Source organism: Trachurus trachurus (assembly GCF_905171665.1).
Source record: "Trachurus trachurus genome assembly, chromosome: 11".
NCBI lineage: Eukaryota > Metazoa > Chordata > Actinopteri > Carangiformes > Carangidae > Trachurus > Trachurus trachurus.
The window spans coordinates 19,230,526-19,243,915 of NC_139904.1; the positions used below are offsets into that span (position 1 = coordinate 19,230,526).

The 13,390-nt window shown below is 41.1% G+C and overlaps 1 protein-coding gene across 2 annotated transcripts in view; it reads left to right on the top strand.

Annotated features, from left to right (window-relative positions):
• The window catches only part of runx1t1 (RUNX1 partner transcriptional co-repressor 1), a gene marked incomplete at its 3' end in the record, with an annotated part of 94,530 nt that extends 86,880 nt beyond the window's left edge, over window positions 1-7,650 (top strand). For both annotated transcript variants that reach the window (XM_083982379.1, XM_083982380.1), the window contains 6 exons: window positions 993-1,255; window positions 2,188-2,276; window positions 2,909-3,104; window positions 3,833-3,901; window positions 6,303-6,493; window positions 7,330-7,650. In XM_083982379.1, coding sequence (XP_083838505.1) covers window positions 993-1,255; window positions 2,188-2,276; window positions 2,909-3,104; window positions 3,833-3,901; window positions 6,303-6,493; window positions 7,330-7,650 — 1,129 coding nt within the window. The remainder of the gene's footprint in view (window positions 1-992; window positions 1,256-2,187; window positions 2,277-2,908; window positions 3,105-3,832; window positions 3,902-6,302; window positions 6,494-7,329) is intronic.
• Window positions 7,651-13,390: the final 5,740 nt, after the last annotated feature.

Here is a 13,390-nt window from a genome sequence, read left to right on the forward strand (position 1 = left end):
GCTGTGGATGAGCATTAGGAGCCCATAAAAACAGCTCATTAAGAAGTTCAATCTGTTCATCGGAGAGAGAGATGGGAAGGAAGAGAAGATGGAGAGAGAGGGAGAGAGAGAGAGAGAGAGAGAGAGAGAGAGAGAGAGAGAGAGAGAGAGAGAGAGAGGAAACTGCAGCAAGTCGGGGGGGTTGGAAAGATTTAACTGTGAACTGACAAAGCTAAGGACACACACACTCGCACACACACACAGGCATTTGGACACACATGTGCAAGCATGCACACACACACAAACACACCTGGCCACATTAATCTTCGGAAGCAGGCTGACAAAAATCCACCTGATCCCCTGGAAGCTACTTGTGTGAGTGTGTGTGCGTGTGTGTACCTGTAATTTGTGTGATCACACATGTTGTGTGTTGAATGCTCATGTTTTCAATGAAAGAATTCCAGGATGATTCCAAGATTTTTTTTTTCCCATGCAAGTTCCTTTGTCTGGTGAGAGGTTGAATTCAGGGCGTCACTGCAGCACAAAGGGCCAAAACACAAGTTATTGTGATGATATGTTTCACATTCAAACAAATTTTGAATCAGTCATTTTTACAAAATAGGTGTGATATAAAAAATCACACTGTGCCTGTTTCCTCTCCTCTCCCCTCCTTTTATTTCCTCTTTCTTTTCTCCTGTTCCATTCTGCCACAAGAGGTCCTTTGTTATTTGCCAGGCTGTCACTGTAACAGGAATGTGTTCAAATCCAGTAACAACAGCAAACAATCCACTCATATGTGGTGTCAAATCTTATTGTACTTGCAACATGTGAAATATTTTGCCAGTAGGGTGTAATAATGCTGCAAGTTCTTAATACATTTGTTTCAGTTTTCTTGTGAAAAACCCCAATAATTTCCTCTAAACTGAAACTGAAAACAGCACCTCACGGGGAGAAAATGACGACATACAGCGTTAGATGCACCTCAAAAATCATCTCTCTCTGTCTCCTCCCAGAACCAAAGAGAATGGCTTTGAGCGAGATGGTGCCCTTCACCAGGATGTTCACCCCAGCAAAAGGCCATGCACCATAAGCCCCGCCCAGCGCTTCAGCCCGTCCAATGGGCTCTCCTACCAACCCAACGGCCTGCCCCACCCAGGCCCCCTCCCTCCACAGCACTACAGGCTGGACGACATGGCCATCGCCCATCACTACCGAGACACCTACAGACACCCCGCCTCCAATCATCGGGAGATCAGGGAGAGAGCGAGATCCATTGGTGAGAACTTGTGGGACTATATACACGTGTGTGTGTGTGTGTGTGTGTGTGTGTGTGTGTGTGTGTGTGTGTGTGTGTGTGTGTGTGTGTGTGTGTGTGTGTGTGTGTGTGTGTGTGTGTGTGTGTGTGTGTGTGTGTGTGCGTGCGTGCGTGCGTGCGTGCGTGCGTGCGTGCGTGCGTGCGTGTGTGTGTGTGCGCGCGCTTTTGAATTGTTAGACAAAAACTAATCCCACTGTATGGAATAGAGTCAAAGAGAAACATAAAGAGGATTTCATATACAGAAGTATGCAGTTACAACAGTTACATCATTTTTACATCATTTCTCAGGCTTCTCACTTCTTTATATACCAAGATCAGTAAATTTATAAAATAATGATAATCAGTCAGTGTCAGTGTCCACTTCTGTCTGGCAGATGCTTGTTGGTGTAGCATGTGGACGTGTGTCTGAGGCCTCACAGAGCACTCACCACAACTTAGGCCTCTGAACTGTAATGATGCACTACGACGTGTATGATCGCACACAACAGCGGCACATTTAGGCCCAGTGCTGTTGTATTAGAGGCATTTTTCTGCGTAGAGTAGACTGAGCCTTGATGAAGCTATAATGACGACTTTGGCTCTGTTCCAAAAATAGGGGGACATTTACCATGTCTCGCCTTGTGATGAATGTTTATTGGACTAGAAGCTCCGTTATTTGAGTCCTGCCCTCAGGGTGAGAGAGAGCAACGGAGAGACAGCAAAGAAAAGGGAGAGGGAGGGAAAGAGGGAAAGAAATGGATGGAGAGAATGTGGCAACCGGGGACTGAATGAAAGATGGATGAAAGGGAGCACAAGCAAGTGGTGGAGTAATGTTAAATTGATCCTCTGTGCCATGCTGACTTGCCCTTTGTTTATCCTTCCATCTGTCTGTCTATCTGTCTCCTTTCTCACAGGAATGCACACAGGGACCAGGCAGGAGGAAGTGATTGACCACAGGCTGACAGACAGAGAGTGGGCTGAGGAGTGGAAGCACCTTGACCATGTAAGAAAAGTAATAACATTTTTTTATTACTATACACTACTACAGTTATGTCTCTGTAAGGAACAGAGATAATCTGTGCTCTCATTTCTGTTACTTTTGAATTATTAGATTATAGCATGCTATATGAGATTGGCCTATAAGTCTCTGTTATGTGCATTAACTGCTATATACAGAATAAAAATGCTTTAACATGTGCACATCAGAATTTATGTGCATCCCTGCATGTAAAATGTGTGCTCCCCATCATCATTTTAATCTTTTACTTTCTTCATTTGCACACTGCATGAAATATGACAGTACTTCACCTCACTGCCGTTAAAATTGAATCACCCATCACATAGTATGAACCTGACTTATTGACTGACATGGTGGAATAAGATTAAAGTGTGATCTGACAAACCGGATCAACAGTTCAGCAGTGAGTGTATTGAAAATATACACTTGTTTTTAGAGTCGCTCTCCGCCATCCACATGAACAGACAAATGATACGCTATAACTAAAGTAACATGACAGATACGGCTTTAATTTAAAACCACGCCACATCTTTACTTAGTTTCAATGAATCCGTTTACATCTGTTGAAACTCAGCGCTGTGTCTGCTCCCTGTCAACCCCCCCCCCCCCCACCCCAGCTGCTGAACTGTATCATGGACATGGTGGAGAAAACAAGGCGCTCACTAACAGTACTGCGGCGGTGCCAGGAGGCCGATCGCGAGGAGCTCAACTACTGGATCCGACGATACAGTGATGCCGAGGAGCTGAAGAAGGGCACCACTAGTGGGCAGTCGAGGCAGCAGAGCCCCACAGCACAGGAAAACCCAACATCAGGTGGGGGATCACACACAAGAACATGGTAGTAAAATAAATATAATATAGCCTTTACAAGACTGTTCCAATTGGTAAGTTTCACTTGCAGATTTAAGTTGATTCCAACTACCATTTTTTAAATTTAGTGAATTATTTCTTTTAAAAGACTGTTTTCATGCAAGTATTTTTAAGTGGTATAATATGTTCTTCTCTGGTATCTCCACAAACTTTTTCCTCAAGGGTTTATATTTTGAATTTGGAAAATTTAATTCTGCCTCTATTTATCCCCTCTACACTTTTGACTCTACAAGCACTATAAACATTTCCTTGAAATATGTCATTTTTACTAGTTTCTTAAATATGCAGTTGTCAGCCCTATAATTATTTAGTCTAAGCTGATTTATTCTTAGATGACTTGAGTGGTACATGAGGAATTTTTCTCCTGCAGTTTTTTGTCTTGAGAAGCTGACTATAACTATGGCGTCCCCCAGGGCTCAATTCTAGGTCCTCTACTCTTGAGTATGATTATCTTGCTAACAGTTAATATTATATATTACATATTATTATACATGTTGGTGTCCCCAGTCATTTTACAGTTCCCTAATTTATTCCGTCAGTCACACAGAAAAATCGACTTTATTCCCGAAACTTTTTGATGGGAATATCAGAGTAACCAAGAGGTTCAATAACACACTGATTTGTTTTGCAGTCTCTTGCATTATGTCATGCATGTGTTTGTGTCTTCCCAGAAATTCACAGGGAGCTGCTGCATCGGCCTGTGTCTGGCTACGTCCCTGAAGAGATCTGGAAGAAAGCTGGTGAGCTGAACTTTTATGCCAGCCAGACACACACACACACACACACTTTTCTCTGTTTCTCTTTATCTTTCTGCAGTTTTGAAGACATTTTACTTTGTTGAAATCAAAGCCATCTTTTTCACTGAGGTGTCTGAGGACTGGAAGTGGTTGAGAGGCACTCCTTTAAACCCCACTCTCCCATCTCATCCCAGCATAGTGTGCTGTGTGCAACCTCCTCCCCTGCTGAAGCTGAGCTGATTTTAAGTGTCAGGCGGCTCTTAGAAAATCATTTATATTTGATACAGTAGGAAGTTAAAAAATAAGAGTTCCACCACCGCACTCGACACACTCCAAATATGATGTCAGGCCGTAAAATGTTTTTATTGCACCAGTCAAATAAGGGACATAAGTAGCTATTGCAGCTGGTCCAGTGGTTCTGCTGTTAAAAGTACAGTAGCAAGATTAGGTATCCTTTTGCTTTTGCCATTTTATAATCCCCTCAGCGATAGACATTGCAGCTATTCTATTTAAGAAAGTGATGTAAAATTGTGGAGGCAAATTTGTTGAGCGAGTTAAGATCAAGTATCGAAACTAATTTCTTGCTTTAACAGCTTTCATTAGTCGCCATTACATTTGTAGTGTACACAAACAGCATTCTTTAAACTTGTGAACGCAGCTGCAATCATCATTATCGCTGTCCTGAAAAACTGAAAGAATTTTCCACTGAGGGTTCGATGCTTGAGGAATCCACTTTGTTTTTCACCATCAGTGATACAGTATATCTGCTTTTTAAACCCCTTGGAGAAAAGAAATTGTCCCCTTGCTTGACCAAGCATGATGTGTGAGATACTCAGAACAAGTAATATGCATTTAAATTGAATTGAGTATCACCATCGGGACTCTCCCTGCTCTCCAGTACTCGCCTCCTCTCACCAGCTTTGATCGATCTTCCATCTAAGGCATTTGGTGTGTAATCACAATTCCATGCACAAGGCATATATCACACGGCACCAGGGCAATTTCCATGACTTCAGGCAGCACAGTAGGTTAAAGACAAAACCACCCCGGTTTAAAAATTTAGCTCAGTCACGATGAAGAGAAAATATCTCTGTCTTTAGAAAAGCACACATTCTGTCTGGTATTGAACCTGATTTTACATTTGTAATACATGTATAATTTGTACAAAGGAAACAAAGTAAAGTGAAGCATATTTGTCAGGCATAAAGCTGCATTTATCTTTTGTCTGTAAGATAAATGGTGACTGCTATTTTCCATTTTGTCTGCATTCTTCTCGGTATTTCTGTTATCCTTTTCGCTTCAATTGCACGTATTCTGGCTGAGGAGGGACTGATTTAAATGTGACCCAGGGAGGATTGCAAAATAGGATTTTTAACACAATGGAGTGTGGCGGTGAATACATCTGTTTGAAATGGGCAAAATGTTTACAGTTGGTGATAAATATTCAAGCACCTTGCACAGTGTCCTACCGGTTTCCCACTTCCCCTCACTGCATGGGCATCTGGGATCACAATGGAAATGCATAATTTAAATATAAATTGCCTGATTTGCATACACAATTAGTCAAGTTACAGGCTTGATGGGAGCAAACAAAAAAGGCCTCCTTTTGCTTTGACGTTTGGGTTGAAATACCACCGCTTAACACCCGCGCGGCAAGGTTATTCATTCCAAAAAAACAAGTATAAAATAACACATTGCTCCAGCTCATACGCACATTTTCTGAGTGATTACCTGGGATTAATTGGCTCACGGTCTTGTCCCAAGGATATTATTCAAATAAAAAGAAAAAATGTATATATTTTGTTTTCTTATCTTCAGATGAGATTATGATAATTTATATTCCAATTACATCACACATTGACCCATTAGAGGAACTAAGAGAATTAACATGCCACCATCACTGTCGCTGTCATAGCAATATATACTGTTGAGATGATAAATTATGACAAATAGGATTTCCTAAAGAAATTTGATGAAATCAACTTGTGAGTCCGTATGTACCACACTCAGATTTGATGTTCAGTCAGAACCTGAAGTCTGAAAATTAGGAACGAGAATAACTGCAGTAGTTTTCTTTGCCAAGTAAAATGATTCTCATCATCTTCAGAACTACAGAGTACATCTCACAGATTTTGTCCTCCCATAAAAATGAGTGAAAGCATTGGTTTTATGGTTACGGGTTCTGTCTTCCAGATGTGTTACACATTTAGCAGATGAAACAGCTTTTACCATTAATCTTTCAGCAGGCACAATCTTAGATACCACTACTGTTGAATTAAACTTTCAGAAAAGTAAAAACATGAGTGACTGTTTACAAATGAAGTCCCAACGACAGTGTGATATAATGCAAACTACATTGCAGGTTCGGGAGGCTTGACTTCCTCTGTCTCCACACTCTTTCCAGAAGAGGCGGTGAATGAGGTAAAGCGGCAGGCCGTGTCAGAGCTGCAGAAGGCCGTGTCAGAGGCTGAGCGCAAGGCTCACGAGATGATCAGCAGCGAGCGGGCCAAGATGGAGCGCACAGTAGCTGAGGCTAAGCGGCAGGCAGCCGAGGATGCACTCTCCATAATTAACCAGCAGGAGGACTCCAGCGAGGTATACACACACCTCAAAACATCAAAAGGTGTCACTTTGATGATACAAACTTGAAAGCTGTTGCTGAGTATTCACAGCTTTAAAATGCTCCTGCAAACAGAGGTTATTTTAGATTTGAGAGACAGAGCACAATAAATCAAAACAAGATTAATCAAGCATCTATTACCCTCGATTTCCTGCTCCCTCTTTATTTTTCCGACCGAGTAGCTAGCATGTTTAGAACGGTGTTACCAATTCAGCTGAGAGGAAAAGAGGGAAGGAGCTTTCATTTGCTAATCACCATTGGAGACCTTGACGTTTAATCAGTTAAGTGAGAGGGATATATGACTCACATCTGATGTTAATTGCAGGAGTGATGTTTATGAGAGAGGTGCCCCAGAGGAGAACTTTCAGAAGCTGTTTGTAACCTTGTTCTCCTGTTTCCTGTGTATGCAGCCGCCCCAACATCCCCCTCTGCGGTCTAAGATATATAAGAGGCCCTAAGTGCAATAAGAGATGGGTTTTTGATCTGTCTGCGGTTTGTTTTAAGCTAGTTGTAAAAGCAGACGTTTGTTCTGTTAATGTGCAGTCTGGGGCACTGGTATCTGTTGCTAATCTCAGAGTCATGTTCACTACTTCTCTGTTTGATGTGGCTGTCTGCTGTCATCTATCAAACATCGCCATCTATGTAAGTGTATAGAAGCACAAAATAAAACAAACAAGGGTCCCTGATTGCAGTTTTATCAGTTATCAGATATCCATCAGCTGAACAAGCCAACTGCCTGTGTGATTGTGAATCCTGCTGCTGAATTGTGTTTTCTATTAGTTAACTCTCTCTATCTCTATCTGTCCGTCAGAGCTGCTGGAACTGTGGCCGCAAGGCCAGTGAGACGTGCAGCGGCTGCAACACAGCACGCTACTGCGGCTCCTTCTGCCAGCATAAAGACTGGGAGAAGCACCACCACGTCTGCGGCCAGACCCTCCAGGCCCAGCAGCAGCAGGCCAACCAGCAGCAGGGAGGCGTCCCAGGGTCAGAGACCCCTGCTCCCATCAGCTCATCGGCCTGCACCCCGAGCAGCGGGACTGGAAGTCCGGCCGCTACCCCGCCTGCTGCTACCCCTCGCTCATCCACCCCCAGCACCCCATCCTCCTCTGCCCTAGATGGCACACCACGCTAAGAGACCCACAGAGGAAGGAGGCCAAAGCCTCCAGGGCCTAAGAGCCAGCCCTCAACCCCACAAACAGCATGACTGTCTACATTGCCTTGCAAAGATGCTAAGCTAACGTGGCTAACAGAAAGAGATGGCAATGCTTCTGTCTATCTTGCAGCGTAGTCATAGAAGGAGGAGGAGGTCCATAATCAGGTCATATTGACTTGCCATGACTTTAAGAAACACAAAGATATTCTTTGTTTTGAATGAATGAATTTAAATATTGACATCCTTTTATCGTTACACTTGCTATTCTTGTTGTCCGTTTGTCGTTGTGCCTGTTGTTGTTAATGTTGCTGTCATTGTAGCTTATCTTATTTTCTCCTGTAAATACAAGACTGAGACTGAGCAGAGATTGCCGTGAATTCCAGACACGTATATCCGACCCCCCCCCCCCTGTATTTTTTGTTTTTTTTTATGTTTTTATTTTCCATCCTTGAATTAACACTTGTTTCCTTCCTATACCTGGGACATGAGACTAGTCAACCTCAAGAAGACATTTTACCAAACAGCAAACAAAGGGAACATATGTATCCTGTCAGAAGCATGAGAAATTGGATTTAAATTCTCTGAAAGACACACCAACGGATGGATACATAAACAAATTTGCTGCCTGGCGAGGGGAGAGGGGTGGACTGAATCTCTGGTCCACAGACTGCCATGAAATGGGCAGATGTGCAGCAGATTGCAAGCAGAGCCAGCTGTTCAACCAATGTTATTTCCCTCTCACTTGTAATAATATCCAGGTCAGTGGGCTGGGAAATACAAATCCATCTCCCTGAAGGATGTAAAAGGAAGAATTCTTGGACAAGATACAAAACTTTGCCCACTGCACATGTGGAGGATGTACTGACTACAATTCACACGTGCATGCTTGGGGAGGTGGAGGGGGAGGGGGGGACACAGAAGCTCTCAAACAGGAAGTGAAGTCATCATCCCACTGGTTGGACTGTCAAATCACCTGGACAGCAGCCGCTGGGCCACGCAGAGCTGAAAACCTGCAGTGTGGAGACTCGCCCCAGTCGCTCCCCTCCTGTCTCAACGCTGAAAAACATTTTCATCTTTCTTCATGTTCTTTTTCTATAGATGTCATGGTGTTTAAGACTTCTGTCCTGTGGTGTCATCAATGGTTATTTATTGTATATGTGTTGGACAATTGTGACAATGCATAGTACTTCAAACAAGTCACAAGTCCTTCATAACTCTCTCTCTCTCTCTCTCTCTCTCCAGCTGGTGCAAAAAGAGATAAAAAAAGAAGTGTTATCTTTTTTTCCAAGCTGCTTTTCTATTCTGTGTGTAAGTGGTAGATCCCTCGTAGTTACTATAAGTTTTACTTCCCTTTGTCCTCAAGAAAAGACACAAGCTATATCTCAGAGCTGCTACTTGAGTCCGACCCAGATCTTTTCTGAGAACTAGCATGTTGCGTGGAATGCTAACCCTAAATGTTTTGTACAAGGGACATACATACATGTATTTGCACTGTCAAAGAGGTTATTTCAGCATGCTTCTTTTCAGCATACTTGTGTTGTCGGTATAGAGCCATAATTCATCAAGCATTTTGTATGTAGTGATAGCATAATCTGTTTTTACATTTTCGGGGAATGGGGGAGGGAGGGCTGGAAAAATGTAAAATCACCAAACCCACTTTTTTTTTCTTATTATCATGCTATCAGAAGCAGCCATAATGTTTTCTCTCTCTCTTTTTTTTTAAATAGTTACAGACAGTGCATGCACATTACTGAACGTTTGTTAAATATTTGTTATTTTTTAGGAAAACATAAAAACCACCAAAAAAAAGTAGAAAAAAATTAAAAAAATTAAAAAATATTCTAACAGACTAACTTTCCAAATGCAGAGGTGTAGAGTCCGATTGACAGCTTTAACACTGCAAAGCGCCAGGTAACACACAGTATTAACACAAGAGATAAACAAAAAAAAAATCACCAAAAACAGCCAAAGACTGACACCAAGGACCAAAATCCTGATTTAAACAACTTTTCAAAAGAGGTTTGTTCACACAAATATTTGGTTATTTGTTTCTGCAGGTTTTTGTTCACACGTTCACAGAACAAAACCAAATTCAGTGTCATAGAGTCATTTCTTTTAATTTTTTCTGGAAACCGACAGCACTCATCTTGCATTGTGGAATGAGAAGGTGTGAATTACACATAATATTACATAACATAATGATTTCACAGCAGTGTTACATTTTAACTGGAGCAATAATAACTAATGTGACATGAACACTAATAACTTCTGTGATCATTTTTAGGAGAAATTCTTGGGATATTTTATATCTTTTTGTGCATTTTCTCATTACACAAATGTCAGATTAAGTGCCCATTTCAGCTTTAAGCAGTTAATTTCTTTATTCTCAAAGAGGTGAATGTGAGACTGGGCTTTCACACCAACATCATTTACAGCAGTTGTATATTTATTTATATCAGAGTATGTCATTGTTTGGGGGATAGATAATCAGTAACAGCTTTGTTGTAAACCTTCAATGTAAATCTAACAAACCTCTCATTCGCAGTAAGAGAGCACTTACCCTGACGCACACAAAGGCTCTTCACCCCAAACACCTTGGTGCTACACAGAAGCGCGTTACAAATTCTGACCTCAAGGAACAAGTGGAGGCCCACAAAGGTTTTGGGCAGTTTTCTCCCTCTGCACTTCCTCATCTCTCCCTTATCTTGTCTAAATAAAACACTCACACCTGCATTCTTGACTCTAAAAGGGTTAAACAATCCAAAAAGGTGTCTGACACCCTACTCACGACTCCTCAGAAGCTGTGAAGAAGCAGCAAAGCTGTTTTAACACTAGTGTATTTGAAAGTATACAACAAACAATGTGTGTTCATCATTATCAGGGCAAAACCTGGGTTTGAAAAAAAAAAAGAAAAGAAAAAACTGAATACAAACATTATTGCTCAATGATTATTTGAGAAGCTCTATTTTTTTTCTTTCTTCCCTCCTCTATGTGTGTTTTGCTACAAATTCCTCGGTGGCAAACAAGTCTCACTCTACCTCTTACAGCACGATAAGAGCATCAGTCGCGGCGCTGATACTGGTCTAGTCGAAACCAAATGGGCACAAGAGAACAGGAAAATAAAAAACCCAAAGTCGAAGCTCATACAGCTGCAAAACCATATCACTACTTGGTAACAATGCAGACCTCATAAATAAATGAAACATAAATGAATAGAAATGAGAAAAAAAAAGTGAAAAAAAAAACTTTTGTTATGTTCCTTTATGCCTGTGGCGTTTCTAGAGTACATCAAGAGTTTGAATTGTTTGAACAGATTTTAAAAGAAATTGTGCTAATTTTAAAGAAAAATGTTGTCGATTCCTATTTCGATGACATAAGCTAAGGTCACAGATAAGAAATGTTGTTTCTCTCTCGCTCTTTTTTCCTCCCCTGTTTCCCCTCCACCTTTTTCTCCTTTTCTCTTCTCCGTTGTGAAGACATGCCAAAGTGCTTGTCGACTTGTTCAGCTGGGGTAAAATTCAAACGGGGGGTTGGTGGGTATACAAAAGAAAAAGCTTGTAAAAAAAAAAAAAAAAGAATAAATAAAAAGACTAAGGCTATGAATTTAGGCATGCCTGTTTTTTCACAATAGGGGGAAATATTTCAATTTCTTACTTAACAAAAAACTTTGGGGAAATGTGTGGGGGCCAACAGTGAACAGCAAAGGCCATAGCATTAATCTGGGGGGAGTGAGTTGAACTTGAGGGGTGGGAGGGTGTTTATTTTGCGTTCTCTTGAGAAAATTTATTGTGAAAAAAAAAGAGCTCAAATGATTTGAAGTTGTTGTGCAATACTTAATTGAGACATGAAAACCACAGGTTAGTGGTAGGCTGACACTGAGCGGTCTCTCCATCGCTCAGGGTCAGTGTCCTCTAGAGAGCTTTCCAGTCTACTATGTCAGAACTGTGGTTTCTTGTTGATTTTATTTCTTTTAGTTTCTTTTTTTATTCTTTTTTGGGCTGTAAACTATGGTCTGTCAGTCTGTGAAACTTTGCAGTATAATTCTGGTATTGTTGTTCTCTTTACGGTGTAATAAATATGTTAATACCTGCCTCAGAGACTTGAGACTCATGTTCTTTCATTACAGCAGCAGCAGCAGCAGCATCCAGGATTACTTACTGACGGCACTTACTACAAATACTGATGATGTCATTAAGGTTATGTTGCTGTTGGTCGTTCTGCTGTTGTTGGTTGTTGTTTTGGTTGTTTGGTGCTGTGCCAAAATAACTAAAAAAAAAAGAACGCAGAGTGATGGGAAGTGAAGGAAGAGATGGAGGATATGATTATGAATAGGATGTTTTTCCAAACAAAAACACTGCAGCACAGCCTGCAAATAAAAACCATTACAATTAAAGGTTACACACAGTTTTCAGATTAGTGTTGAACACCAGCTGTGTGCCTGTAATGAAAATGTGAAATACATTTAGAGGTCTAGGAATAATACACCTGCCAATACATGTTGGCAGAGCTTCCCAATTTCAGTCCACCCAACATAAAATTGCTTTACACACACACACACACACGTCAAATGTCTTGCTTATTGTTTATATGGGTATGAATATCAGGCAAAAGACAGCATATTGTAATGGGCTGGGAGACCTGTTAATGTAACTGTTCTTTTATAGGTTTTTGGGTTCAATTTAATCCAGTTAGAAATGACTAATAATTCCAGATATCTATATCCAGGTTGTAAGGTTGGTGCATGCAATGTCAGTAATCTGTATTAGACAACGTTCCTGTGACTGACTGAGAGTGAGGGAGACAGTGAGAGTGTTGTGCTAGTTGGGAAGTGGGAGCTGATTTACAACAGGAGTTGTTGGAGTGAGTTGATAGTTGTTAAATTAATCTGTGAAACCAGTTCAATTTGTTGATTCTGACTGTACGTTTACTTATTAGTTTGTACACAACTTTTTAAATTTTCCAGAGTGATGACTGTTGAGACAGTATAACCTTCTGAACCCGACGCCCACAGAGAAAACATCCTAAACAATAATGCTATACAATATCTAGAAGATAAAAAACCTTGTCTGGGAAACTTGACCTAAAATTAGTGAAATGAAAAAAGGAAACAAACAGCTATCTAAGGTTGACATGATGTTTAATGGACATCAAATCATCGGTCAACCTTGTGCACCATCTGTCAAGTGAGGGATAAAAAAAATATATTGTCTTCTGCAGCACTGCATCTATTAAAAAGGTTGTGTTCAAATGCCCTCATCCTGTCTGACTGGCTGTAAATTATTCCTCCTGGCGGACCAGTCACATTGTTTAATAAATGAAAACAGGTACTAAATGACTGATATTGAGCGTATACATGGCAGCCTCAGGTGGCTGAGCCAAGTCAGCCAGAGCCAATCTGTGACCTAAACAGTAATTACAGTTCCATTAATATATGTTTCCTGGGCATGTATCACTGTTTGTTTATTGAGAAACAGACCAGGCTAGTCATCGCTGACTCTACTGTGAGTTGGACTATACAAGGTCCCATCTTGGACATAAAGACTGATTAGACATCCTGGCGTGACAAACTTACTCCGTGCCCTGAATTGTCACCAGGCTTAGCTGACGAGGCTAAATGGACTGTTGAAATAAAGGAGTAATACACATTACAACAAAGCTGTTACGATATGGGTCTTTGATGGAGCTATTTATATACTGCAGTGACACCAGTACAATTAAC